Below are 27,453 nucleotides of genomic sequence, written 5' to 3' on the forward strand. Positions count from 1 at the left end.
TCTATATATGAGGTCTTCTAGCACCTCCACAAACCTCTTGTTCTTACACAGAATGAGAGGTTAATGGCAGGATTTTACAACTCTGTAAGGTTATCACGGCAGCAATCCTTTTTATCCTCCATCTAGATGACTCTGAGGGCGATTGTAGAAGAACACCACTCGTTCTACCAGGATGTGTTCTTGCATGTATTCAACTGGTCAATGCAGTCAATCAGGTAACACACCTGATTGACGTTGCATTTCATTGTATCACCTTTTTTGCGATTGTTGCCACAACCCTGTGTCTGTGGTCTCATTGCAATAAATGAGAAGACTGTTTATTTTTGACAGTTTATGGGGGCATTGTCTTCTAAGAGTGCATATCTCCAACATACTGCATCTCATTCCTTCGCAGTCCTTTCTCTTTATCATCCTCTCATTCCAGCCATTTCTTTTCTGTCTGTTCTGACTCGACTCACCTTCTTAATATTTATCACTTACTCCTAACTCACATGATGCTTCCCTCCAACATTAATTCTTAAGAATTACATTCTATAAGTTTCTTTTTTTAATCCCACCTCATCACCCTGCATTGCGACTTGTTTTCATCAGCAGAGCTTTTTCTCTTTCAATCCTGCAAGTCTCTCATTTTCATCAGTCATCTTGTATTCCTCAGCTCTTTCCCTCCCTCCTCCTCTCAGTGACATTTGACATGACTGCATTCAGCTCACACAGACTGCCATATTAGCTATTCTGAACACATTCTCCACCGCTGCCGAATATCCAAATGGCAAGATCTTCACCCTCATCGGGGCAGGCTGCCTTCCCCACATGGCAGTAAAGAGCTGGTTGATTGAAGATGACCGGCTTGTTTTTAAAATCTGCCTGTTGGGTTTTTGTCCTCTTAAAAACGACGACTGAAATGGTACAAAACCAATTTTTTTTCAGCCCATGCAACATAGCAGGGAAGAGGCTTTGTGTTTCTCACGTCTGTCCAGCACAACAATTACTCTGCTCTCTCTGCATTATTAATATCATTTTGCAGGGCTTGAGAATGTGCCAGAATACAAATGAAATCAAGAAAAGCCCATTTCCATTTTAAATGTGTTCAGTGGATGGCAGTGGTGTGGCGCTGTGGTGTCTGTCACTAACCGGATCTATACAAATCAAACAGCCGAAACACCAAAGACAAAAGAATCCAGTAATTGTAAAACAGCCTGCTAAATCACATGGGGGCCACTTTTATAAAGGCAATAATTGAAGGGCAGGCTTTTAAGGCAAATGTACCCACAATTATCACCAACAGTTTTTTTCCCTTAGTACTTTTGTTCCTGACAGACTGCTTTGTAACCCACAATTATTTTATCCAATTTGATTCTTCTAATCTCTGCTACAAGACAAAACAATGTGCACTGCCTCCCAAATTTCTTTGTATATTATAAAACTGGTTTATTGTTAAAGGGCAGTTTCACCTAATTTACTTTTTTTTTTAAATCTCATTTAACTCTAGTGGTATCTATCCATACAGATCTATTCACATTCTTAGATATCTGACTGATCACAGCATTTAACATTGACATCTAAACAATGTCCGTGTTACTCCCTGAACAATCCTGAGACCTCACTGTCAACGGTTTTTAAATTATGAGTAAAAGGGACTTTTTTCTGAAAACATACTTCGCTGTTGAAATCTTTAAATGTAATTTTCAATGCTGTGATCACCACAAACACAATTTTATTTACTCATATTGTACTGGGAAAGAAGCAGACATCTCAAAATCTGGGCGACGAAATCAAAAACTCTCTTTGTGGTCACCAGGGGGAAGTGATTTTTCTTTCTAATTTAGGCTAACCAAGCCTTCAACTACGTAAAAGAGAGGCTGTCATTTCAAGAAGCCCTGGAGAGAGGAAATGAGAAGCTGCCCATCAGGAAGTCAGGGCTTACCTGCTCATCGCTACGGTGATAGTCGTTGTCCTCTTCTGGTTTCTCCTCTCCTGCCTCCTTATTGGCCGTGTCCTCTGATTTTGTATCGCCTGTGCAGAAAACAGGAAAAGCATTAAGCTGCCATGTTGTAAATTCTGAATAAAAACTAATATTCGCTCCCCAGAGTAGAGCACAGTGACAGATATAATCTATGTCTTTTTTTATTCTATAATTCATGGACACTTCATTGTCTCAAACTGTATCTGCGTGTTTTTGTTTTTGCTGCCGTCAGTCCAGTGATCGAGCAGCGTGTTTCTCTCATCATGCTCATTAACTTAAGTCAAGAGGCTTGAGTTTAATTGACGTCCATGGTGGCCCTGTTGAAAACAAGACTTGTCAGACACAGGGGAAAGGGCATGTTTGTCTCTCTGCAGAATTTAAACAGCCTGTGCCTGTTGGAGCGTAAAAACACCTCCTGCAGAGGTCCATTTCTAAGTCAATTACATGTCTGGGAGTGTCGAAGCATCCTTTAGACGACTTCAATGATATAAAACAGAAACAGCAACAAATCTTCACATCTGAGAAGCTGGAAGTACTGCAGGGAACATTTGGCGTTTTTGCTTCAAAAATGACTTAAATGATTTTATCAATTATCAAAGTGGTGTCGATTAATTTTCTGTTGTTTTAAACTAAAGGTCAGACTATACTTTCTGCATCCGTTTATAGAGACTTCCTGCCTTAATGTGGTTTCTTGTGTGCACAAATACAATGGAAGACCAACACTGAAGCAACTTTCAAAACCCCTGTGAAGCAGCTGTTACAAAGTTGACCGGGACAGGAGTGGTTATATATTTCTTTATGGATTTTCTTGCTGGCTGTGATACTGTAGTAGTATTACATTTTTGACATGAAACTTAGTTATCACAGCCAAAATTGTGGTGCTGTGACATAATTGCTGCACAAATAAGTATTGCTTTTCTGTAACCTTTTAAAAACAAAGAAATTCAGCCTATTCTTCCTGGATTCAGTGGATGTAATAATGTGTGGTGTATTTGTGTGTGTGTGTGTGTGTGTGTGTGTGTGGACAGTTTACTTCAGCTCAGACTGCAGATGGGATTGCATTCACCCCTCTGTGACCATTTTCCATTCGGGCTAACTGTCACCAATTCCACTGAGCATTACGGAGAAAGGTCTGCGCTTGCTCTGATGTCTCCGCGGTGATTGTCTTGTGTTAGCCTCACTGATTGCTTATCAAGAGGGGCTTGCTCTTATTGTTGTGTCTCACCTTCAAACAACCTTTGAGTGTCTCAGTGACTCTAAACAGTCATGAAGACCCTGTTTGTGTTTGAGGTAATGGGATGATTGCTTGGGTCTGGGGATTTGAAAAACTGAGCAGTCTTGTCTCTTACAGAGTTTCTTTCTGTCTCACTCGCTCACTCATTTGGGATCTCTCACATACAGTCAAATCACAAAGGCATGTACAATGACAATATCAAGTGAGGCAACACTGGTAATGAGATGAAGTAAACTAGCTGTGTGTGTGTGTGTGTGTGTGCGCGTTAGTGTGTGGGAGTTTATATTGTTATGAAAGAGAAAAGTGCACTCATCATGACCCCATGTCCTTCCATTTTCTTGCGTTAAGTGCTCAGGAAACCAGGCAATTTAGAGAAATTATGTTGTGTGCTGGTGGAAACCAAGTTTTGTTCTGCCCTTGTCAAGTAGGGCTTGGAAGAAAACTCATTGTGTATGCACTTAAAAGCGAAGTGAATGGAGCTTAGATTCTTAGATGTGTGATGTTTCAAATAGTGATCATACTCATAACAGGCTGATGGGTCTATGGTGCATACTATGTGTGTTTTTCTGTCCCTTTGGTACGATAGGAGTGGAGCGTTCCTAAGGTGTTACAAACACTTGAAAGGTGGCTCTGAAAAGTTGACGGGGGCTTCAGCTAGATGCCCTATATACATTACATCTGTTGCACTGCTTATGTATAAGTAACATTGATCTGTATCTGTATGGTCCCTGTTAGATAAAGAAATAAATAAATAGCTTCTTGGAAGGCAGCAACTGTAATTAGCTTTGATTTACAGCAGTTATACTAGATTCCAATGGTGACAACAAAAAATGGCAGCAACATCTTATTTTGCATGTTAACATGTTAATTTGGCCATTTTTCTGTAATTTAAATACCATTTTAACTAGAATTTAGGGTTTCCCTGTACTGAAGGTTCACATGGTCTTCCAAGGGTTGAGGAAATACAATTATTAAACTTTCAGTTCCCTGTTGAATAGAAACAGATTTTGCATTGTCACTAAGCTACAAGCAAGGTTGTTTGTTTTCTGTCATTGAAAAGCAGATGTTGGCATTTCTCTGCACCAAAGTCATCAAGACTAACTCCAGTAAATTTATTGGAGGAATTAGGAAGTGCTGCTCTGTGCTGTGTAGTTAGCAATGTGCCAGAAGATTTATTTAACTCAGCTGGTTAGAGAGGACCCCAGACAAAGTTTCTATTTCTGAGGGATTCTGGATAAATGAGCCTTTAATTAAGTGTAATGCAGTTCAGCTTGGCTGGCAGGGGCAACATTAACAGAGTGCCCACAGTCGCCTGTAGTTAGTGTAGTGTGATCTCTGCTTTACAATGTGTTAACTTTGGTTCCCTATTATTAAATAAGAGCTAATGAGGAGCATCCATTTTCTCAGACTGGAGAGTAAGAGTGGAAGTAAACAAGCGAGAGTCTGGCTGTGTGTTTTTTCTGCAAAAAGTTACTTTAATGCCCCTGTGGTGATGATGGATATGCAAATTCTCACCATGGCCTGTAGGAAATAACTGAAAAGATGTTTTTGGCCTTGTTAATGAAACCGCCTGGCTCTAAAAACAACAAGTTCAGTTGGCTTTGATTGATTGTAAGAGGCAGCATAGCCTCTAGAGGCCACTAGAGCTGGGCCTTTAGACTATAAAGCTGTGTTCATATTCAGTTCTATGTAAGAGAATATGCAGTATACTGTCAGCTGGCACTATCAAACAGTCTTACTCCTTGCAATTAGGAAGAGGAACTTTATACTAAAACGATGGTTCCACAGTAGCTTCGGCTAAACTTTGGAACATGTTTTAGCTCGGACCATGGATTGCTGATGTTGACTCCCATTTCTTAGAGTGGACTGTAGGGTCGGTATGACAAAGACGAGGGATCACTACAGCTCTGAACGCTCCCTGCCTTCAGAAAATCAAAACCTAAACTTCAATCTGTGTGCAGGAATCCAGGTCTTTGAAGGTTTTATAGAGCATTTATTCATTCCATAAAACAGAGACTTTCTGTAACTAAATAATAGCCTTGATGGCACTTCTAACCACTGACATATGACAAGATTCTCATGCAACCCTTCAGAAACATTTTTCCAAGTATAGAACCCTAGGGGTTACAATCTTAATTTCTTAGGGTATTTTCAGATTTTGGTCAAATTATTCAGTCCAGACCAGGGTTTGTTTCTTTAATCCTTTGGGAAGGGGGAATCATTACATAAAACATGAGAATCCTTCCAAACAATTTATAAATTGCACAACATTGTGCAACACACATCTATTTAATCACAGCAATAATCATGGAGTCTTAAAAAGTTATGGTTCATCTACCATGATAAGATCAAATAAATCCATTGATGTCTGACTGGGTGCTATGTCATATTACTATGTATTTGATAGAAAAAAGCTTGAAATGTACAAAAGAACTCGTTATTGACCACAAGAGAGAAAACATCGTGGTCAATGAGCCTCCAAATGATATGCAACCACTTTTGATTTTATAAAGTTTTTTCTCGTGTGTCAAAAGTGACATCATATTCATTTGTGTTTTGGCACACTGAATGGAAAAGATGGTGAAATGCAATCGAGGAGTCCCTTGGTTTCTATTTCTGTTGGTGTCTGTGCAAATGATCCTTAAAATGTGTTTGTGTATGAACATGTAAGTGTGTGTGTGTGTGTGTGTGTGTGTGTGTGCTGTAGCTAAACCTGTCTTCAAGCAATGAGGCACGGGAAGCCGGAGAGCAGTTCCACTTCCATTTGAGCCTTAATTACCAAAATCAGAGAGGGGGATTAAGGGAGCGATTAGGCCTGCCAGCATGACAGCCCTCTGGACGCACATTTACACCAGCCCTTGGAAGAGAGCTAGAACGGAAAAGCCGTCGTGCACAACAAGCGGGCCAGGGACTCATTCTGATTGGCTAAATTGCCTTTATCTCTACTGCTTAAAGGCTTCCACTGTTACTTGTGGTCGTGCTTCTAATGTTACTCATTATGAGTTGGAGGCTTCATTCCTTATATAGTACAATGAGAAGAGCAAGTCACTCACACTGCCGAGGTGACGACTTCTTGTGTGACAGCACATTAACACTGTTTAGTCCAAAATGTAAAAATAGGCCGTTTAGCCCTCTTTAATCACCGAGCTGTGTCGAGCCATGGACACAAGCATTTCGCTTCCCTCAGACCAAAGCCGTGTCTTACGCTAAAACTGATTGGCTGAACTCATGTGTAGAGAGAAAGGACTGTTGTGATAGCACTCTATACTTTTGTAGCTACTAACTGAATCTATTTGTTAGGAGTTTATACATCTCTACATTCCTGTTGGTACTTTCAGATATCAGCTTTTCTACCTTGCTGTGCTGTCCAATAGAAAACCACAGAACAGCACAGTTGCTCATTCCTCAAATCGGCACAAGTACCCCTCCCCCTATTGAAAAATGGCTTTATTGTTAGTGTTACTTTGTGAAAAAATGTCTAGTCTCTGGTTCATAGTTAAACCCAAAAATCTGAGTAGTTTAAAGACTCTGAAGCTGATTAGGGGAAATGTGCTCCTTGATGACTTTTCAAATGCAGATCAGCACAAGTTTTTGTCACTGCATTTTAAGCTTTACCTTGTTCCGTTACTTCATTCTTAAGGGGGAGTTAATAGTTGAGTGTTAAGGAGTTACAGCTTTATTCATTCCCTCCTTGGCTATGAACACAGCCTTCCTCAAAAATTGAACAACATGTCAGGGCTAAAGTGGCTACAGAGATACCACCTGGAGACCGCATGAACTGTGATTGTTCAGCTTGGACTGCTTAAAAGGTGCCCAGGAATCCAGGTCATTGAAGGTTTTATAGAGCATTAATTCATCCATAAAACAGAGACTTTCTGTAACTAAATCATAGCCTGTGGAGTTTTCTTGGAAACAAACAAAAGTTATGTTTACATTCATTGTTACTGAATCGTTGAGGTCTAACAAACGTGTCGAGTGCATTTCCTTTCTCATAAAACATACATCCATGTTTTCTAGCTTGCAGTCGTCTTCTTCCCTGCCTTTGCTGGTGCATAGCAGCATATCTTGGCATGTTACCGCCGCCTCAATGGAATAGTGTGACACCATTGGTGGTATGGTGTTTTGCGTCACCCGCCAAATAAACAACTCACAGAACCACACTCATAGAAAAACAGCTCCTTAGCACTACTAGAGGTCTAAAACTCCACAGGGAACCTTCAAGTTTTCTCCTACAAGTTTCTGATGCCGATGGGGATTGCTGACACTGATCTCCACTGCAAACCTCCTGCTCACAGCCATTGCCACTCTCTATCACAGTGAATGAAAAAATATTAACATGGCATTGCATGGCAGTAATCTCCTATTCAGTAATGAGACAAGACAAACTTTCCAATCATTGCTCTATATCACACAGTGAATGAAAGAATGTAATAATGGCAATAAATGAAAACCTACGCTGTAGATATCTACCCCGAAACCCCCTTGCATCAAGTGTAAACCAAGCTTTGATGAGCCCAAAAACAAACAATTCAATTTATGATGAGTATACATAGATTTGTGTTTATCGCAGGCAAATTCTGTTGTTGTTTTTTTTTGTAAATCTTCTGCTTCTTGGAGGGTGCATTCCCTTTGTAGGACCACCGAAGTGTTATCTTTTTTTGTTGGTTTTTTGTTGATCACCTCAGCCAAGTTGACCCCTACTGCAATTTGGAAGACCTTCATAACTCATAATAAAGGTAAACAACACCTTTTGGCATGCTGTGGCCCCCCATGTCTGTTATGTACTATATTATACAGGGGAAAACTGGTAGGTCAACTGGTAAATCAAGCTACTAAAGCCACCAGGGTTAGTTTTCACACAGGGGCTGCCCTCACTAAAACTTTTTGTATATTTAACCAGATAGAACCAACTACCAACTGGCATTATATACTGATACCACTCAAGACTGAAATTGTCGGAAAATATTTCCAAATGTTTTAATTTAAGACATTACGGACACTAGTGGGTTCCTCTTTGGCCAAACATGAGAATTCATCCATGATAGTTTTGTGATGAATGAACCAAAGATAAAAATCTTTCTGAAGCCTCTGAGTGTTAATAAAAACAGCTGAAGGAGGACGTGTGGGGAAGATCGTACCATTGCGCTGATCTAGATGAGTCTTCATGTTGCAAAGTTCTCCTTTAATGTCTCCAGGCACCTCCATCCCCAACTTCTGATAGAACTCCCTCTGCTTCTTTATCTCCGCTGCACAAGAGGAGAAAGAACTATAAGGGAGGGTGGTGTCTTTTTCTGAAGGTCACTGCTGTCACTGGGCCTTTAAAATTCAACGGTGTGTGTGATTGTGTGTGTGCACTATAACCTGCTTCATTAGGTCTTCTAAGCACAGCAATGAAAGCAAAAATATTTTATTAAAATGTATTTGTTTCTCGAAGGTGCCAAGTCAATTCGTGAACAGATACAGACAGTGATACCAGACCAGAGTTTTAAGGTTGTTAGTTGGATCTCTTGTGGGTTACGTCAAAGAAAGACAATACATGACACTTACCCTCTTGAAGTCCCGGTACCAACTTATAGACAATGTCTTGCATTGTTCTGTCATGGCTAAAAAGAACAAGAAATTGATTAGTTGATGAGAATTAACATTATGAATCAACAGCATCTGAATTTTACACCCAAAGATGTAAACCACACATCTACAATGTTAGAGAACACTTGGCACTGGTATCCCTTTGGATTTAAAATTATTATAATCTACAGCAGTGGTTCCCAACCTGGGGGTCTGAACCCCACCAAGGGGTCACAAGATTATTCTGAGAGGTTGCTAAGATAATTACCAGGATAGGAGAGCAGGAAAAACATGGCTGCTATTCAGGCCTCTAAAAAGTGCTCAAATGAAGCAGTCTAAGGCCATATAATCTCTTTGGTTGAACTGTAGACATATGTAACCTGTGATGGGGGGTTGCAAATAAACAATGTTTTGTTTAAAGTAGTCACGAGCCAAAAAGGTTGGTAAGTACTGATCTACAGTACAACTCGGGGCACAGCTAACTGAGAAATCCCCGCGTGATAAACACCTGAAAATATCAAACTGACACTTATGGATCCATAACAAACATATTATGATAGACTGAAAAATGTAAATTACACCAGCTCTCAGGCCAGCATGCAGCATATGCTCTGTCAGTCAGAGTGTTAAATACCCTTTCACTGTTAGGCAGTGCAGGTGAAACAGGTGCACAGTGTGGGCTCAGGTCTGCGATCACCATGATGGTGCGTTTTGACAGCTAACCGTGGCAGCCAGCGGACACGACATGTTGAGTTTGTGTTGGGGAGGAAAAACCTTAGAAAAATGTGGCAGGTTTGTCTTCCCTGCTGTCCACTGAGAGTCTTTGTATCTGGGGCCAACATTAGCTTCCAGATGCTGAGGCTCACTCCAAAAAGCAGCAAAACAATGACCCCTGCTGGACAGAACTGATAGTGTAGTCTCACAGCCAAGTTAACACTGTTACAGAGATCTGCTTTGTACAAATGTGACACAGATAATATGTTAAAGTTAAGAGGAACCTCTGTGTCCGCCTTAGCATAGATTTTAGAAGTCTGTGGAACTCTACTGGAGGGATGAACACTATTTTTCCAAAAGAGTTTTGATGACGGTGGTGGAGATCACTGTCTAACATGTTGCGTCATAATCGCCCAGATGTGTTCGACTGGGTTGAGATCTGGTGACTGCGAAGGCCATAGCATATTCACATCACATCAATTTATATTCAAACCATTTACTTAGCCCTCGTGCCTGTATGGAAGCATCTGCATCTGTTGTGTTTCTCCACGTGGCAAGTTTATTTATAAAGCATCTTTTAAACAGCAAGGCAGTTCCAAAGTGCTTGCTAAAGCAAGGGTCACTGAAAACTATTTAAAATTGTAAGATGAGGAAAGAATACATAATGACACATTAATTATGTATTCACCCAGCAGTGGTGCATCACTGCACCAAAAAGTGAAGAATTAAAAACTCACAAAAACTGCATAAAAAGAGTTGCCGCTCATGTTGGTAAGATGTTGGTATATGAATATATTTTCACCCGCAGGCTGAGGTGATCACAACTTGTGGGTTTTAATCCCACTGATTAGCTTCCATACCCACTGTAACCACCGTGGGACAAGGTGTCACTTGTCCCATCCTGGCAGGTGCAACAAAGCTAACAGGAGAGCGAGGAAGATGTCAATCAAACACACTCCCGCACACTCCTGAGAGGAGCTCTAATCACATGGGTGTGCAGGGCCTTTAAGGTCGTGATAAACAATATCTTTAAGGTTTATATTCTTTAAGTATTAGTGGGGATTTAGCTGTGACTTTAACTTAAATTTACAAAAAAAGACAAATATTTACAGACACTAGCTACATTAACTCATTTCCTTCCCAGAGCTATCCCAGGCTGTTCTTTGGTCCGTATGGTTTTCTTGTCATCAATCAGAATCATTTCAAGTATGTGAAATAAATTGATTAAAACCATCAAGGAAAGCCACTCCTGACAGGTCAAGAGGCAGGATTAGTTCTGCTGAGCTAATTCTCTGTGAGGAGACGTCTAAGTGTGATTTTGAGTTCAATCTCAAACATCAACTTTGACCGGTCTTCTTGATGAGCCGGGCCTTATCTGTCATCTGCTGGGCGTTTTGCCTTCAAATCACTTGTGATGTTTCCCATCAACTCCAATTTCCTGCAAACAATGAGGCAAAAAACAGCTGTGCGAAGAGCTAATGTGTTTGAAATGGAGCATTTCCTGCAAAACAATGAGCCTGCAGACAGCACAGTTTAGACAGTAATGACTAAATTGCTGGTACACATTAAGTTTGTGTGTCGCATTAATCAGACATTAATGCATGAGCGCTCAGAGGGGGCACGAACAACAAAATCCCACAGTGAGGAGGATTTAGTCTGGCAGAGTGCACTTCCCAAAACAATAAGAAGCAGACATGAAAACACTACATCTTCATTTTAACCTGACGAGAAAATAGTTTCATGAAATTCGGTTACAGTACAGGCTGAAGTCTGTGTGTGTCAAGTCAACAAGGACATTATAGACAAGGAAACATTTTCATTGTCAAGTGTTCAATTATTTCAAAGAGAAGGTGCAATTTTAATCTCATTTTTAAGCTAAATTCTTGTTAATATTTATATCTTAATATTTCCCAGTTGTGCTTGCTGAGATCCATAATACTAACACTCACGTTTTGTGTCAACATTATCAGCAGTGGTGACCAGCTGTCAGTAGTTACTTGAAAAACTAAATTTTCCAAGTTCTAATACAGTGTCCCTGTGGAAATACTTTTTGTATCTGCCAGATAATAAATAAATAAATAAATAATACATATTTTGTATGCAATTTTATATCGAATTCACTCACTTTTCTCTTCCTATAAAACGTTTAAATATATTTGATGGCTCATCCTGAACGTATACATAAATTTCCCCAATCAACTAGCTAACTCAGATTTTAGAATCAGCATCAGCTTTATTGTCATGTAGGTTTACACATACAAGGAATTAGCTTTGGTATTTTGGTGCAAAAACAATAACCATAGCAGAAATATAAAGAAAGATGAAGCACTGTAGTACTGCAGGTCAAGAATCCTAAATATAAAATTGACTCCACCCATCACGTAAAACCAAACTTGATTGTTGTGGGTCATAGCAGACAGCAGAGCGATGTCATACGAGGTGTGTATTTGGACTTCAGTTGGCAGAAACGTTCCTGCTCCTGCTGATCTAACAACGTGGATGAGGGAGGTGAGGTTGAAGGACGACAGTTCTCCACAGCTCCGTATCTCTCTACATCTGATACCCCGTAGACATATTCAGTTTTACTCAGAAATACGGCACATTATGGAAGCTAAGGATGCTGCTGTTTCACTGGGTTTCTTTGCTGTGGGCGTAAAATGTAAACTTGACTACAAGTTTAAAAATGAAAAATATCTGGGGGTGTGGAGTTCGAAAGACGTGAGCTTACCAGACCTCACCTCTGCTGCAGACTAGAGGCTCGAGGCTACATTAGCTGCTACTAATATAACACACCTGAATCTCCAACCAAACTGTCAGCAGTCGAGTTGCATTGTGGGTAATGTAGGTTTTGACAAGGAAGAAGAATGTGTGAAATAAAAGACAAGACTATTTCTGGTTCTGCTACATCGATCTTGATCCTCTTTTGTAAACTGTCCATCTTGAGTCTGACAGTTTTATACCAGTGCAATGCTAAACCGGTGGAGTACTATTAACAGTATGAGAGGCCTTCACAGGCTAACATGGGGCAAGAGACAACAATACCACTGACTGAGGATATTATTGTTCATTAATTAATTAAATTAACAATAACAACCTTTATTTAAGCATGAAGTCAGAGTTACAGTATATCTTTTACTGCAATGATGCGTTATCATGCAGGGCTGAGAGTGATCTAGTTTTCATTCCTGCCTCCAATTACAGAGAAATTAATCAGAGGGTAATGTGAAAATCACGATCTCTGCCATCCATGAGACAATCGTAATAGTAGTACTTTTTGTATTATGTATTTAATTAATAAGTGTATATATTATTTATTGCACATTATATAATTATGCATTTTCTGGAGGCTTTCTAGGAATTGTAAATGAGTTAAGGTTATTAATGCTATCGTGTGTAGCATTAATTTATTTACTACACCTTATGTTCATGTATCTATGCCTATAAAAATACACAGCAATACAGACCACCCTCGGCAGACATTCGGGGACTTTTTTTCCTGCAGAAGAGTCGAAATAAAATGGAAAAAGGCCAGAAGCACTTTGCTCCTTGGTAGTTTATTCTTTACCGGCAGTGCACTGCTGATGCTCCCAGAGGCAGCGAGCAGCTCGCTGCACACTGATGGAGCACTGTAACAACATCACTGTGTGTGTGTGTGTGTGTGTGTGTGTGTGTGTGCACACGCACGGGTGTGCACTATATGTTTGTGAGTGAGGAATGCAGAAGGAAACCTACAGGGGGAGGAGTATACTGTAGATAGAGAAGGAGAATGGGAGAGCATGAACATGAAGGACAGCAAGTCACTGTACCTGTGCAAGTGTGTGTGTGTGTGTGTGGGGGGGGCTCACTCACTCACCCGATATACTGCAGTGGATGGCTCTGATGAATAACAATCCTACATGTAGGGCACGTGTTGTTTTCCTCCAGATACTTCACTAGGCAGCTTCTACAGACTGGAGAGAGAGACACACACACACACACACACACACACACACACACACACACACACACAGGAGATGTGGTTACTCTCCAAGCTACAGATTTATAAATTAAGCCTCCAAGGGGAAAAGGGGGGACCGGAGCACACTGACTAAACGTTTTGACACTACTGTGTCTTCATCACAGTCAAAATGAACAAAGACATAAGGCAAACACACATATATACAATAGTCAACCGAGAACATGTGTACATGTGTAATTGTCAATGGTTAATTGGTTGAACAGGAGAGGAGGCATATTCACACTGGCCTAAATGAAGAACTGAATTTGTCAGGTTTCCTCTAATTTATTACATTGGATGGATGAAGTACTTGTACTTTTTGTACTTCTATCTTTGTAGCTTTAAGATATATCTGTGCTTCTTTTGTTTCTGATGTGATTATAGTCCACTTCGACATGTTCCACCTTTGGATCATTATCCAATAGATTTGAAATCCTGTTCTTTAGTCACTGTTTACAATTTCTTGAATCAGGTGCAATGCTTGTTGTTTCATGTTAATTATTGAGTTTAATACTATAGCTTTTATTTATTTACTGTACACAGAAGCATCACCACACAACTACAACCAACTATTTTATCGACTAATATGTCAATTATTTTTCCTATTAATGACTTAATTATTTAGTCTATGAAATATCCAAAAATAGTTTAAAATGCCCATCACAATTTCCCAGAGCCCAAGGTGACATGTTCAAATTGATTGCTTTGTCAGACCAATAGTCCACTCCCTGGGATATTCAATTTAAAGTGATATAAGACAGAAATCAACAAACTAATTAACTGACTACACAGTGAAGGAAACAAAGCCATTAGAGGGTGGACATGGCAATTCTGCAGAAAAAGATGTACACACTGATATAATGAAAACACACTCCTGTCTATCCAAAGCAGTGGTTTCACACCTGTTACAACATTCTGACATTTGATGAATAATCTAATATTAAAAATGATGCTTAAACATAAATCACTTGACCTTTCACCCATGGAAAGCTTCATGTGCATAATACGGGACAGATTTAAAAAAAAACAGCACTGTAATTCACTGCACACAGGCCTCATCATATCCATCTCCACCTGACATTTTTTACTGCAGTCTCTCAGAACAGCTCTCTTTGTCTCAACTCTCCAACAGTGGAGCCCCTGTTTCAAAGTGAGAGGGAGATTCAAAGCCTGTCGTCTAGACTCTGATGTTTACAGTGGCCAGAACAGCGCCCATCTGTGGTAGAAGAGCTCCCTCTGGTGGACAGACTAGGTACTACACTGTCTGGGTTCATCTTACGTGTCTGTTAATTTAGTAGTAGTAAGTAGATTGTTCTTTCATAATGCTGCACACTTTTTTTACCATTTAGATATTTAGTTTAGTATCTTGTTTCGAGTAAATTAAGTGCTTTATGCTGCAAACATCAGCAGGGAGAAGAAGTTAGTTGTTGTTTGGATTTGCGTACCTAAAAAGATGCAGTAAAGTTGTCCACTTAAGGTACTCAGAATCGGGTGTTAGGATTGATCTGGAAGGCTTTTCTCACTTTAAATAAACAAAAGCTTTCACTTCAATCTGTTTCAGGCGAAGCAGAGAGCGACTGATTGGTCCATACTCCAATTTGATTAGATTATTCTCACCGACCCAAATGCACTGTACCAGGAATAAATGTGTCGAGTTCGATTAAACAGCTCCAAACACAGCGGGGGGTTGAAATGCCTTCAAGCTCAAAATCCACAGACCCCTTTCATTATTACCAGCAGTACCAGACAATTGTGAATTCAAAATAAGAACCTCAAAGCATCAACTTGATGTCAGTATAATAATACTGTTAGCTCTGCGCTCTAACGACTTGTGAGCATTAAAAGGGTACTTAAGGTTGCAGATGAGGTAATCAGGCTGAGGCCTTGTCGACTCAGTGACCCCCGGGCCTTACAAAGCGGTTAATTCAAGGTCGTACTACTTCCGTTTCACTCTAGCAGGCAGTAAAACACAAGCAAACATTTAAGGCTTCATCTGTAGAAGCACTACTAAGCTTCTGCACGTGATGGTTTTAGAAATACTGAGACTGGAAAATATGAGGCCTCATTGGTTGTACAGGAAGTGTCTGGCTAGATGGGTGAGGAATCTAAGAGGAAGCTCTGCCCTGAAACTTGTTTTGCAAGAGCAGTGAAAGGTGCCAAAAAGCCCTCAGATGGTCCACAGATGCATTTTATTATGCAGTTTTCCATTTTCTACAACATAACAATTTAAAAAAGAAGAGTTTTGCTTTGGCCCAGATGCTAATATGCACAATTACTCAAACTTAATTGTGTAAATGTAAATCCATCGGAAAACATATTTTGTGGTTTGTGTCCTTGTGTTTATACACTCTTATTTCCTCTTTTTCTTTTCTCCCTTCTGTAAAGCGCTTTGTAACTTCTGTTTTGAAAAGTGCTACATACTTAAAGTTTACTTTTAGTCATATTTGAAGATGATTGGACACCAACGCACATAACGATTCTGAATGAGTCCAACAGTTGAACAGGTCTTAATTACTTGCTCACTGATTAAAACGCACAATCAAATCGGCAGCTGATTCAACTTTCCAAACCCATTAAAACAGCTTTAATTGTTCATTATGTTCATATTCCAAATAATGTTAATCAAAGGTTTCATTTTTTTTAAAACAAAGAAAATAGGCCCATATGTTGCTGCTACAACTGAGGCACAGTGGGCACCTCTACAGCAGTGTCACCAAAAACTGAACATTATCATCAAAGTAGAATTTATGGCAGAACAGTTGTATTGGATTGCATTAGATTGCGCAGGTGGACCTAATAGAGTGGCCACTGAGTGTACTTCAGCAACAGAGATTTAAAACTCTCTGAAAACTGCTAAAAGACTCTACTAAAGTATTTCTACTCAAATTACAAGTAACCAGCAGGTGGTGTAACTGCAGCCTTTATATCTGGAAAATAAATCTTTACTGCAAAAATAGTTAACTTTGACCAATTCACACTAATGACTCCCCCCCTCCCCCACCTGTAACTTCTGCTGTGTGCCTGACTGCTGACCAGGTGAGAGGACAGCTGATGAAGCTCCACTCAAACAAGGCTGCAGGCCCCAATGGCATTAGCCCCGGGGTGCTAAAAGCATGTGCCCTCCAGCTATGTGGAGTCCTTCAGCATGTCTTCAACCTGAGCCCATGGTCAGACCCTTCCTGGACCCCCTTCAGTTCGCCTACCAGCCCCGACTGGGAGTTGAGGACGCCATCATCTTCCTGATTAACCGCATCTACACCCACCTGGACAGGCCGGCAAGCACAGTGAGGATCATGTTTTTTGACTTCTCCAGTGCTTTCAACACCATCCGGCCAGCCCTGCTCGGTGAGAAGCTGGCAGCGATGCAGGTGGATGCCCCCCTCGTGTCCTGGATTGTTGACTACCTGACTGGCAGACCACAGCACATGCGTCTGCAGCACTGTGTGTCGCCACAGTGTGGTCAGCAACACTGGGGCCCCTCAGGGGACTGTCCTCTCTCCCTTCCTCTTCACCATCTACACCACAGACTTCAGCTACCACACAGAGTCCTGCCACCTTCAGAAGTTTTCTGATGACTCTGCTGTGGTGGGATGTATCAGTGGTGGTGATGAGTCTGAGTACTGTGGTGGGGAACTTTGTCTCATGGTGTGAGCAGAACCATCTGCAGCTCAATGTGTCAAAGTCTAAGGAGCTAATTGTGGATCTACGGAGGGCCAAGGCACCAGTGACCCCGGTTTCCATCCAGGGGGTCAGTGTGGACATTGTGGAGGATTACAAGTACCTGGGAGTACACTTGGATAATAAACTGGACTGGACCAAGAACACTCAAGCTGTTTACAGGAAGGGCCAGAGCCACCTCTATTTTCTGAGGAGGCTGAGGTCCTTCAACATCTGCCGGTCAATGCTGAAGATGTTTTATGAGTCTGTGGTGGCCAGTGCTATCCTGTATGCTGTTGCATGCTGGGGCAGCAGGTTGAAGGTAGCGGATGCCAACAGGCTCAACAAACTGATCCGTAAGGCCAGTGACATTGTGGGGGTGGAGCTGGACTCTCTATCGATGGTGTCAGAGAGGAGGATGCTGGCCAAACTACATGCCATCTTGGACAGTGTCTCCCACCCGCTCCATGACGTGCTGGTCAAGCAAAGGAGTACCTTCAGCGGAAGACTCATCCCCCCAAAATGCACCACAGAGCGCCACAGGAAGTCATTCCTGCCTGTGGCCATCAAACTCTTTAACTCCTCCATCTAAGTGTTAGTCTGTATGACCCTAGGTCACTAAACTGGACATTGATCATTACATCTCTCCCATACTTGAATAATTGTGCAATATTCTGTGTATTACTCCCGTGCAATATTTAGTTTTCCTATGTTAGTTTTTCCTGTTTATTGATATTGATATTATATACCTCCATTACTGCTGTGCAATATCTTAATAATCTCAATAAGCTACACTTAACTCAGAACATGCACCACTACTTATTACTCATATTATTACATTGTATTATTATACTGTATTATCATCATCAACCGGTAAACCCACTTGGTACTTCACACTTATTTTATCTTATACTTATACCCACCTGGTACTTAATTTATTTTCTGACCTGTTTTTATAGTGTTTTATAGTGTATTGTATTATATTTTTTGCTAGTACTTTCTCCTGTCTGCACTGACGTAAAGGCGAGCTGCTGTAACAGAGTTTCCCTTCGGGGATCAATAAAGAATTTCTGATTCTGATTCTGAAATCATTTATAGGAATCCAAATACAATACACTCCAAATGAGCTGCTTCATGATGAACACACTGTCAGGGAATCAACTTAAACCCAATTAAATCGGTCTCATACATTTCTTCTTAAGTGTATTTTTAAGAGAACTCTAAAAAATGCTTCGTACAACCAGCTTTTAGGGTTGAGAAGTTCTATGTGCAATGATAGCCGAGGCTTTGACCAGGCAGTATAATGACTGTAACTGAATATACAAACAGATGGTATTATCCTACTTTATTGCAAATACCCCGCTAATGACGTACCACTTTGTGAATGAGAGATGACATCCCTTCACCTTCTTATGAGGACTAAAAACCTGACGGTGACAAGAATCTCTTTTTCTGTGATCCTGTGAGTCTTTGTGTGTGTTCACTTCAGGTTTAAAGGCCCTAACTTCCAATTTGTTAAAATGACATTTATATAAACCACGAGAGTAGTTTGTTTTATGCGTGATGTTGTGCTACACATAAATAAAAATGAAGGGAAACACCACGTTGTTGGTTGAGAAACTAAAGTCCACAGCAGAGGTGGTGGTAGTGAACAGCCAACCCACACAACAGACAGATCAGGCACTTCATAGCTGGTGTGACAGACTACACAGTGACGGCAGTGTTGTAAGTCAAAATACAGCTAGGAACAGAGCTGTAATCCTGGGGGCATCACTCTGCCTCCAGGTTTCTTCCCTTCAGGGACAAATCCTGAGGGCATCACCTTTTGAGCCAAGAAAACCCCTTGGAGACAAACACAGCCAAAGTGTCAAATAAACAAGAGAAAGTGATGAGACAAAAACAAGACGAGAGCTGACAACGAGAAAGGAAAAACAGGAACAAAACAAAACAAGAGATGAGCAGCAAAACTGAAAAAGTATTTGAAGTCACAAAGAAACGGGAAGAGAGAGTTAGTGAGTGAGGGGGGACCTACAGGTGTGTAAGCACTCTGTGACGGTGGTGGCGTCGATCAGGTAGCCCTCACACAGACGACATGTGATGTGGGCATTGATGTGACACAGCTTTATCTTCCTCGTCAGCATGTCGGGGTTCTGAGGAAGAAGAAGAACAAAACAAAATTAAGGATTAAATCTAAAGCAAAAGTTTAAGTAAAAATTAATTTTAATCTCACATAACCTGATTTAACAACATCCAGTAGTGACTCTGCTGGCCCAAAGCAACATTTTAGGTCATGTTGAATCATTATGAGCTTTCTCTCTGTGAAATGTTGGCATCCCTTTTATTGGTAACTAAAACGTCAAAATATTTCTTTTGTGCTGTTCCAAACCACTTTCCTTCCTCCATTTACAAATATATTTCAGTGAAAAAACATGAATAATGTAATATCTTCAGTCTGAGTAATTTTTTGTTTGCCATGGAAGAACATTTAACCAACTACATGCAACTTCTAAGACTGAATGCACAGTTTTTGGAGTTTTTTTTTTTACAAAGTGCTGCTTTTAAAAGGAAAACATTACCTACAAGTAAACAAATCTAAAGTAATTTAAAGACCATAAGCTACTTTAGTTTTTTGCTCTGCCCTCACATACACTAAACAGGTGCCACTTTGAAAGATTAAGTATGCACGTTCTTTATTCAATTATTGTTATTCAACGACTTGTTTTGTGTCTTTTCTGATGTTGTTTTAGAAGGAAATCCTGCAAGGTCACAGGTTCAGTCCGTTTTACTTTAACTGGGAGGCAGACTGTCCAGCAGGTACCGAGGTGACCCCTTCACCAAAAGGTTTTAAATTCAATCCCTACAACCGCTAATCTGTCCTACTATTCTGTGGACAACACTATGTGCCCCTTCCTGCTCACTCATTGTGTACTGCTCAACAATTACAGCTAAATGGCTAAAGTGCAAGTTGTATAACATCACAGATGCTCAAATAAAGGAAGATATAACCGTTTCTGAAAACACAGGAGTGGCAACGAGAGCAGATCGCAACATGTGGGTTGAAGAGATAAAAGAAATCTTGAATCCTTGATGGGTTTAAAACTATAGCTGGACTTTATTTAGCCTCAATATCCAGGAAACTTATTATGGTTATGTTCGTCTGTTGTTCTGTATAAGAAACAAGCACACATAATGGGATAAAAGAAAAGTAACAGCTTCTGCCAGGTTGATCTCTTTACCACCCCCATGCGATGTTACAACTCCAGGTTTTTCTTTTTATAGCTGCTGCTATTGTGTGCACGTGTCTGTCTGATGTATTACATTTAACATTTAAATGAGGGGGCGAGTGAGTGAGTAAGTCAGTGATTTATAAGCAAGTTTCATCTTTTTGTGACCGATCATTGTATCACATTTTGCTAGATAAAAACAAACACAGGGAAAGAATTGTTTTCCAAAAACAGCAAATACAAAAAAGCTAATCAACACACCGCAGTACTAATAAACTCCTCCAAATACCTAGAATAAAGCCTCTGAGAACGGAAAGATAAGCCAGTTTCATGAGGTGCTACACCACTAAAACCATTGAATAAAAGCCACTGTAAACACAACACGGCCAATAATATACCCATGATCTCAACAAGGAACACTTTGTTGGATATCACTGCAGCATTTTATGTCAGCTAGCTGGCTTCATTCTTTTCTATGCCACGTCTTACTGTACCCAGGGAGCTAGTTAGCTATCACTCCTGCTTTCTTGCCAACCACAGTTACTGTATCTCCTGTGTTTTTTCTTCTGGTTGTGTGTCTTTTTGAAGAAAACCTTTAACATCTTTTAACATCAACACTTTCACATAAAAATATCTCCATCTTGCTGGTAGAAAATGCTTAGCTTATTGCTCATTTTAAACCACAGTGAAGACAGTGAACCAAGATCGGCTGTACTACACCGAGTCTTCAGTTCAACATGGACCTGCACGATCACAATCAGACAAGCAGGGCTGACGGGCAGCGACAGGGAGCTCAGTGTGTGATTCATGCTTTAAAAAGATGTACATGAAAACGGTGCTGAAAGTAGTGATTTGCTATACAGAAGTTAAGTGTGTTGAGTAACTGAATGACTAACTGTGGTTTCACTCTGTAACATCATCAACAAGTAACTTGGAGTCCTCTGTGCTCACAGAGCTGAGCAAACAGGGAGACTCAGCTGATGTGTAAACGGTCAACTAGCTTAGTCAGCTATATATGGTTTCTGTGTGTCCTTATTTCAATTACTAACAATGTGACATTTTCAAACTCTACACAGTTCATAGTTAAATACACACTAATATTTGTGCTTATATACTTTATTACCTATGATTAAACTAACTCATATGCATCCAGACATTCATCAACAAACACACACCAATGACTGAAAAAAAATTAACAAAAGGAATTAATAAAATAACACTGAAAACCATGTGCTCACAGCTTCAAGAGCAAAAGTCAGCGCTTTTGCCCTGGGTGTTGCCTCTCAGGCTACATACAGGCCGCCTTCTCTGCAGCATGATATGCAGACACACTACTCAGAGTTGAAAAAACATGCAGTCTCCTGTATGTTTTGTTTTGTTTTTTGTTTTTTTTTTGTTTGTTTGTTTTTTTTTTTTGGGGGGGGGGGTTAATTTGTATTTTGATTCACATCTGATTTAATAAAAAGACACTAGAAGTGAAGATCAATGAAAGCTAAAGAAAGAACAGAAGACAGTACATTCATCTTTCTCTGTCTTTGCATGCTGTTTTTATCTTCTGTTATTGTGGCTTGTAGTTAAAGATGTGGATACAGCCTTATCTCCCAGAGACAGTGTAACAATACACACTTTTCCACCACTTAGCTGTCAGCTAACCCATTAGCAATAATGCAAAAAAATCTAAATTTCAAACTTTCTAAGTGAATCGAACTGTACTAAAACCACAAGTAAAAGGTTTTTAATTATGTTTGGATTAGTTACAACGAAGCTGCTGGTCGTCATGGCGTCAGTGCTTGTGAACTACATCCCTGACCTGAACTGACCTCAGGTCACTTAAAGAAATAACTGAACATGAAGGTAGAAATGCCCTAAAATGTTTATGTACATAAATGTCACGTCAATGTGTAAATTGCTGTGCACGGGCTAACTTTCATTAGGTGGATCCTACAGATAATATCTGTTACTATCAAGGATAACTTTTAAAATATCAAGAAACTCAAAGAGAATGTCTGAGCTGCATTTTTAAAAGAAGTTTTCTTTTGATGAAACTAGTCTGCCCTCTGGTATCAGCCTGAGTACAGAGAGAAACCCTGAGGAGCTGCTCGGCTGTCTAGCCCCACTCGTGGTCTGACTCCCGGAGTTCTCCACTGAGCTCTCCCTGAGTCATTTTTACATTAAAGATATCTTTGTGTCAGACCGTACATCAATTATATTTGATGTTTTGGTCTACCCTACCTACTTTGAACTGGACTGCTTCTACTACCAACAGTTTGTTTTCCCAGGATTTAAGAGCAGCTTTGTCACTCAATGTTCCTCTTACTTCTGACACAAAATTACTCTTCCATTTTAGATTCATTTCCCTTTAAAAAAGGTTGAGAGTATGCAATATTAAAACTGACTTTGTTAGCAAACTTGCTAGCTTGCTAACTGCAGCAGCTCACCAACCGGCTTGCTTTAACAACAGAATGAAATGCAATTAATGTACTTAACTGCTACTATATTTTTGTTCCAGGTGTCTTGTGGAGTAAAAACACAGTAACTGACTGACCAGCTTACAGGCCTGAGTGTGTGACAGGCTGACTAACCAACAGACTACAACAGCAGGCAGTTGCAGCCACATCATCCGATGTGAAATTACACCCAGCTACCGCTCAGATAATGGCTGGCTGTGCCTGGTGAGTTAGACACTGAGACAGCTGACATCCATCATTTAGAGGCTCCAACCTGTTCTGAAATCCTCGCTGAAAGCAACGGTGAAAGCGTCTAGACACAAAGATAAAGATAAAGACACTAGACAAACGGAGATGTTAGAATCATTGTTTTTGCAGACAGACAAGAGCCTCCGATGTCTAATTGTCAGCTTTTTAAGAACTGAAAAAAACTTCTCTCTTTAGATTGATGATGGTGCATTTTTGTCTTTACTCTTTAAAAGGATTTCATAAACCCAGTATGTCAGGGTTAGAGCTGATAAGATTAGTCAATTAATCAATTAGTTGATTAACAGAAAAATAATCAACAACTACTTTGATAATCAGTTATTTGTTTAAGTGATTTGTCAAGCAGAAATGCCAAATATTCCCTAGTTCTAGCTTCTCAATTGTGAAGATTTTATTTTGTCTTCTATGAAAGTAAAGTGAATATCTTTGGGGTTTGAAATGTTGGTCGGATAAAACAAGCAATTTGAAAACGCTACTTTGGGCAGAATGCCCATTTGTGATGGGAGTTTTTCACTATAAATCAGTTATTTGAGAAAATAATCATCAAATTAATAATACTGAACACTGCTAGTTTTAAGTTAAAATCAACATTGGAGCAATGTAATTTCAGTTTCCAAGACCAGTATTTATCAAGCTATATTCAAATGTTAAACCTTTGTTTCTCACTTATTAACTCAATTATAATTCCACAGTAACATGTTGGCACGCTACAGCATCAGCATTTGGATGCACATAAGCAGGAAATTCTTTACTCCAGCTTACTCCTAAGAAGGCATCTACTTCTCCTAACAGCCAAGCCTAACGTTAAGCAGGGAGAAACAAAACACAGTACTGACCCATGTCCATTAAATGTCTAAAACTGTTGGTAACACATCTTCCTTTCATTTTCAAGTTCCCAGGGTTTTTCAGTACTGATAAAGAGACGGTGTGGTTCTTACCCCTAATACCGCCATGCGTCGTCCGTGGATGGTGCAGCGGCCCACGTCTCTTCCTGCGGTTGTGCGGCCGACAGTGTTAGCTCCTCATCATGGAGAGCCTCTCATTGGAGCCTATAACAGAAAAAGAAGCAAGTGACAAAGCTGTTAGGAAGATTCATCCTGAAATCTCATTGATGTTGTTACAATCAGAAAATTGGGGCTTGGCAATATCCAAAAATTGTATTCTTGGAGACTAAATAATACTACCTATATCCAGTTCAGCTTTATAGGAATACTTCAGCATTTTGGCAAAGACGCTTATTTGCTTTCTTGCCCAGAGTTAGATGAGAAAATCGATACCACTCATGTCTGTATTACCACTCTACCACAAAAGTCTAATACTGTACAGTGTTCCTTAAAGTTGTAGTTGTCCTTCACAGAGGGCAACAGCAACAGATTTCCTGTCAGCCAGCCTGGCAGTAGTGACTAGTCCTGCCATCATCTTTATGTGATTCATTGCTTAATTGTAGGAGTCCAACCACTCCAGTCACGATTATCCTCCTCCAAACACACATACACAGTTTAAAATGTAAAAAAAACTGCCTTCAAAGTCTCCGGTGACAACGGTATGTCTGCCACCCTGCCTCCGTCTACTCATCAGACCATGAAATTAGCCCAGATAGTCCACAGAGATGAAATGTGGTGGGGGCTGCTGAGGACACACACTGTACTGCTACCTATTAGAGAGCAGTCATGCGCTGATGAGCTTTGCACAGATGTTATCATCACATGACGCCCAGCAGCTCCTCCTCTGTGATGTAATGTTTTGTTTGTGCGTTGGTGGGGTTGAGTTGAGGTCATGTTCACACCAAGCATGTTTGAAGCAAACTAAGGAGTGCTTCTTCCATTTGTCTGGTTTGCTTAGACAGGTGTGAGAACATAAAGTCTGTACTAACAACATTAAACAACCACAAAATCTTAAGGGTTGTGGGTATAAGAAGACAGATGTTGACATCTGCTACCAAACAGTTACTAATGCTTGAAAAGCTCAACATGTAGTATCAAGGGCAGATGTCAAACACAAGGTGAAATACCTGATGAAATGAGAAGCACATTTTGACGTAAAAGGAATAAAACTACAGCGAGACAATACCAAAACTCTGTAAATGAGCTACATTATACAGCCAAGTATGTGGACACCCAAATAAAGTATATGGACACCCAAACGTGACACCAATGAGGTTGTTAAACGTGTCATGGGCATTTACATGCTGCTCTAACAGCCTCCACTCTCCTGGTTTCAGTCTTTCCACCAGATGTTCGGACCTGGCTGCAAGGATTTGCTCCCATTCAGCCACAAGAGCATTAGTGTGGTCCAACACTGATGTTGGGTGATACGGTCTGATCACAGTCGGAGTCCAGTTCATCCCAAAGGTGAAGGATGGGGTTGTTGTCAGGGCTCTGGGAAAACTATTTCTTTATGGAGCTGGCTTTGTGCCAAACAATAAATCTGCTGGAACGGTGGAAGAACACTATTGTCTAATATATCACTGTATGCTGTAGGGGAGGGCTATTCAATTGGGCCAATGTAGATGGGCCAGACATTTTCAGCAGTCTATTTTAAACCTTTTTGTTTTGTTTTTGGTAATGAAAATTTTTAAACAAATGCAAATGAATGTAATAAAAAATAGCAGGCCTTTGGAGATGTCGGTAACATAAACAAATACTTGCCAGTCCAGGCAGGGTTAAACTGACGGTTTTCATTGTCAAATTTACGTTTCAGGGTTGACAGAGACATATTTACAGTAGAGCACTTCCCTAGTTGTGACTGTTAGGGGTTGTTGTGATGTTTTGAAAAGCTACTAAGCGTGGCTGGAACTTACAAACGTTGATTTGTAAAAGATACGATTGGCGGTGTCGCTACATCCGTAAACATCCTGCCTGATCGGTACTGCGCATGTGGAACTCTCAACAGAGATGAGAAGGAAGCGAGACGGCTCACTCGTTAGCTACTTCCATACACTAGATATGTAGTTTACTTATTTTGTCATACATCAGATTTGTGTAAGCTGGGCCACTCGGAGATTGCTTCTGGGCCGGATGTGGCCTCCAATTGAATAGACCTGCTGTAGGGGCTGCAACTACTGATTATTTATTCATTATCGATTGATCTGCAGATTTGTTTGGCTATAAAATAAATAAAAATGTCAGAAAATAGTTTAAAATGCCCATCATAAATTCAAACAGCCCAGGGTGACACATTAAAATTTCTTGTTTTATTCAACCAATAGTCCAAAACAAAAAGGCATTCAGTTTACTATCATGTATTACAAAGAAAAGCATCAAATCCTCATATTTGAGAAGCTGGATCCAGTGAATATTTGACTTTTTTTGCTGAGAAATATGTAAAACAATGAATTAATTACTAAAATAATAGGCAATTAATTTTCTGTCAATGGACTAATTGATTAAAATTTTAATTTAAGCTAATTAAGTTGCAGATCTAGTATGCTGTAGCATCAAGATACCCCTTAAATCTAAAAAAAGACAGGGATGTCCACATATTTTTGGCCATGTAGTGTACTTGTGAGTCCATGTGAATTTTGTTTGCAAGTTCTGGATCACAGTATGGCCAGAAATAAACCAAATATAAAAATGTGACAAAGACAACCTTGCACTCTGGTTTGAAGAAAAGAATCCCTTTAGTTGGGATTTCACCCACATCTGTATTCATTATCAATATGCTGTTCTGGTTACAAAACTAAAATCCCTTTGTTATTTGGATAGAGTCAAAATTAAATAGCTTCAGACTGCAGATCTTGCTGCTTTTGAGAAGATATTTGTTCAGTTTCTGTCCTCTGCAGAAGTGGTGGTTGAACCACTGCTGAATGACTAGAGGGCTAACGCTGGAGGCAAAATATATATAAAAGATAAAACATAAAAGATAACAAACCATCTCTGAGTTCAGTTCACTTCAGTTCTGAACGGAGGCTGCTGCATTCTGGTTCATTTAAGGATACCAAAACCAAAACTGGAAGCATATAATAAATAGACAGCCTGTATTCACTGCAATAGATGGTCTGCTTTCACCATCATTTTGGAATCACTGTTATCGCTGTTAACTGTCAGATATTGGGGACGCCCTGGTAGTCAAGTTGTTAAGATGTATACCGTTTAACTGCAACATATTAGGTTTATACCCCTCATTTCCTATCTGTCTCAAGTGGCAACAGTCCAATGAAGGCAAACAGCAACATAGTTAAAGCAAACTTGAATGCTTTAATGCAGCTGTGCCAGTTAAAATGGGAAAGTTCCATCGCACATCTTGCAGAGCATATAACCACACAAATATTATTTGTTTCTTCATTTTGTCAGGGAGGAAGAGGCAATAACTTTTGTTGTCTCTCATATCCACTTGCAAATAGGTTTTCAATTCTGTGACTGCTCAGCAACCACAAGCTTATT

The 27,453-nt window shown here is 40.1% G+C and overlaps 1 protein-coding gene across 1 annotated transcript in view; it reads right to left on the bottom strand.

Annotated features, from left to right (window-relative positions):
• Positions 1-27,453, bottom strand: part of LOC122879915 (polycomb group RING finger protein 3) — a 61,837-nt gene that overhangs the window by 14,022 nt on the left and 20,362 nt on the right. Inside the window, exons 2-7 of the mRNA XM_044204499.1 lie at positions 24,010-24,120; positions 19,166-19,283; positions 13,333-13,429; positions 8,745-8,800; positions 8,336-8,443; positions 1,925-2,013 (exon numbers count right to left, since the gene is read on the bottom strand). Coding sequence (XP_044060434.1) covers positions 1,925-2,013; positions 8,336-8,443; positions 8,745-8,800; positions 13,333-13,429; positions 19,166-19,283; positions 24,010-24,024 — 483 coding nt within the window. The 5' untranslated portion in view covers positions 24,025-24,120. The remainder of the gene's footprint in view (positions 1-1,924; positions 2,014-8,335; positions 8,444-8,744; positions 8,801-13,332; positions 13,430-19,165; positions 19,284-24,009; positions 24,121-27,453) is intronic.

This window comes from Siniperca chuatsi, linkage group LG8, assembly GCF_020085105.1.
Source record: "Siniperca chuatsi isolate FFG_IHB_CAS linkage group LG8, ASM2008510v1, whole genome shotgun sequence".
Classification (NCBI taxonomy): domain Eukaryota; kingdom Metazoa; phylum Chordata; class Actinopteri; order Centrarchiformes; family Sinipercidae; genus Siniperca; species Siniperca chuatsi.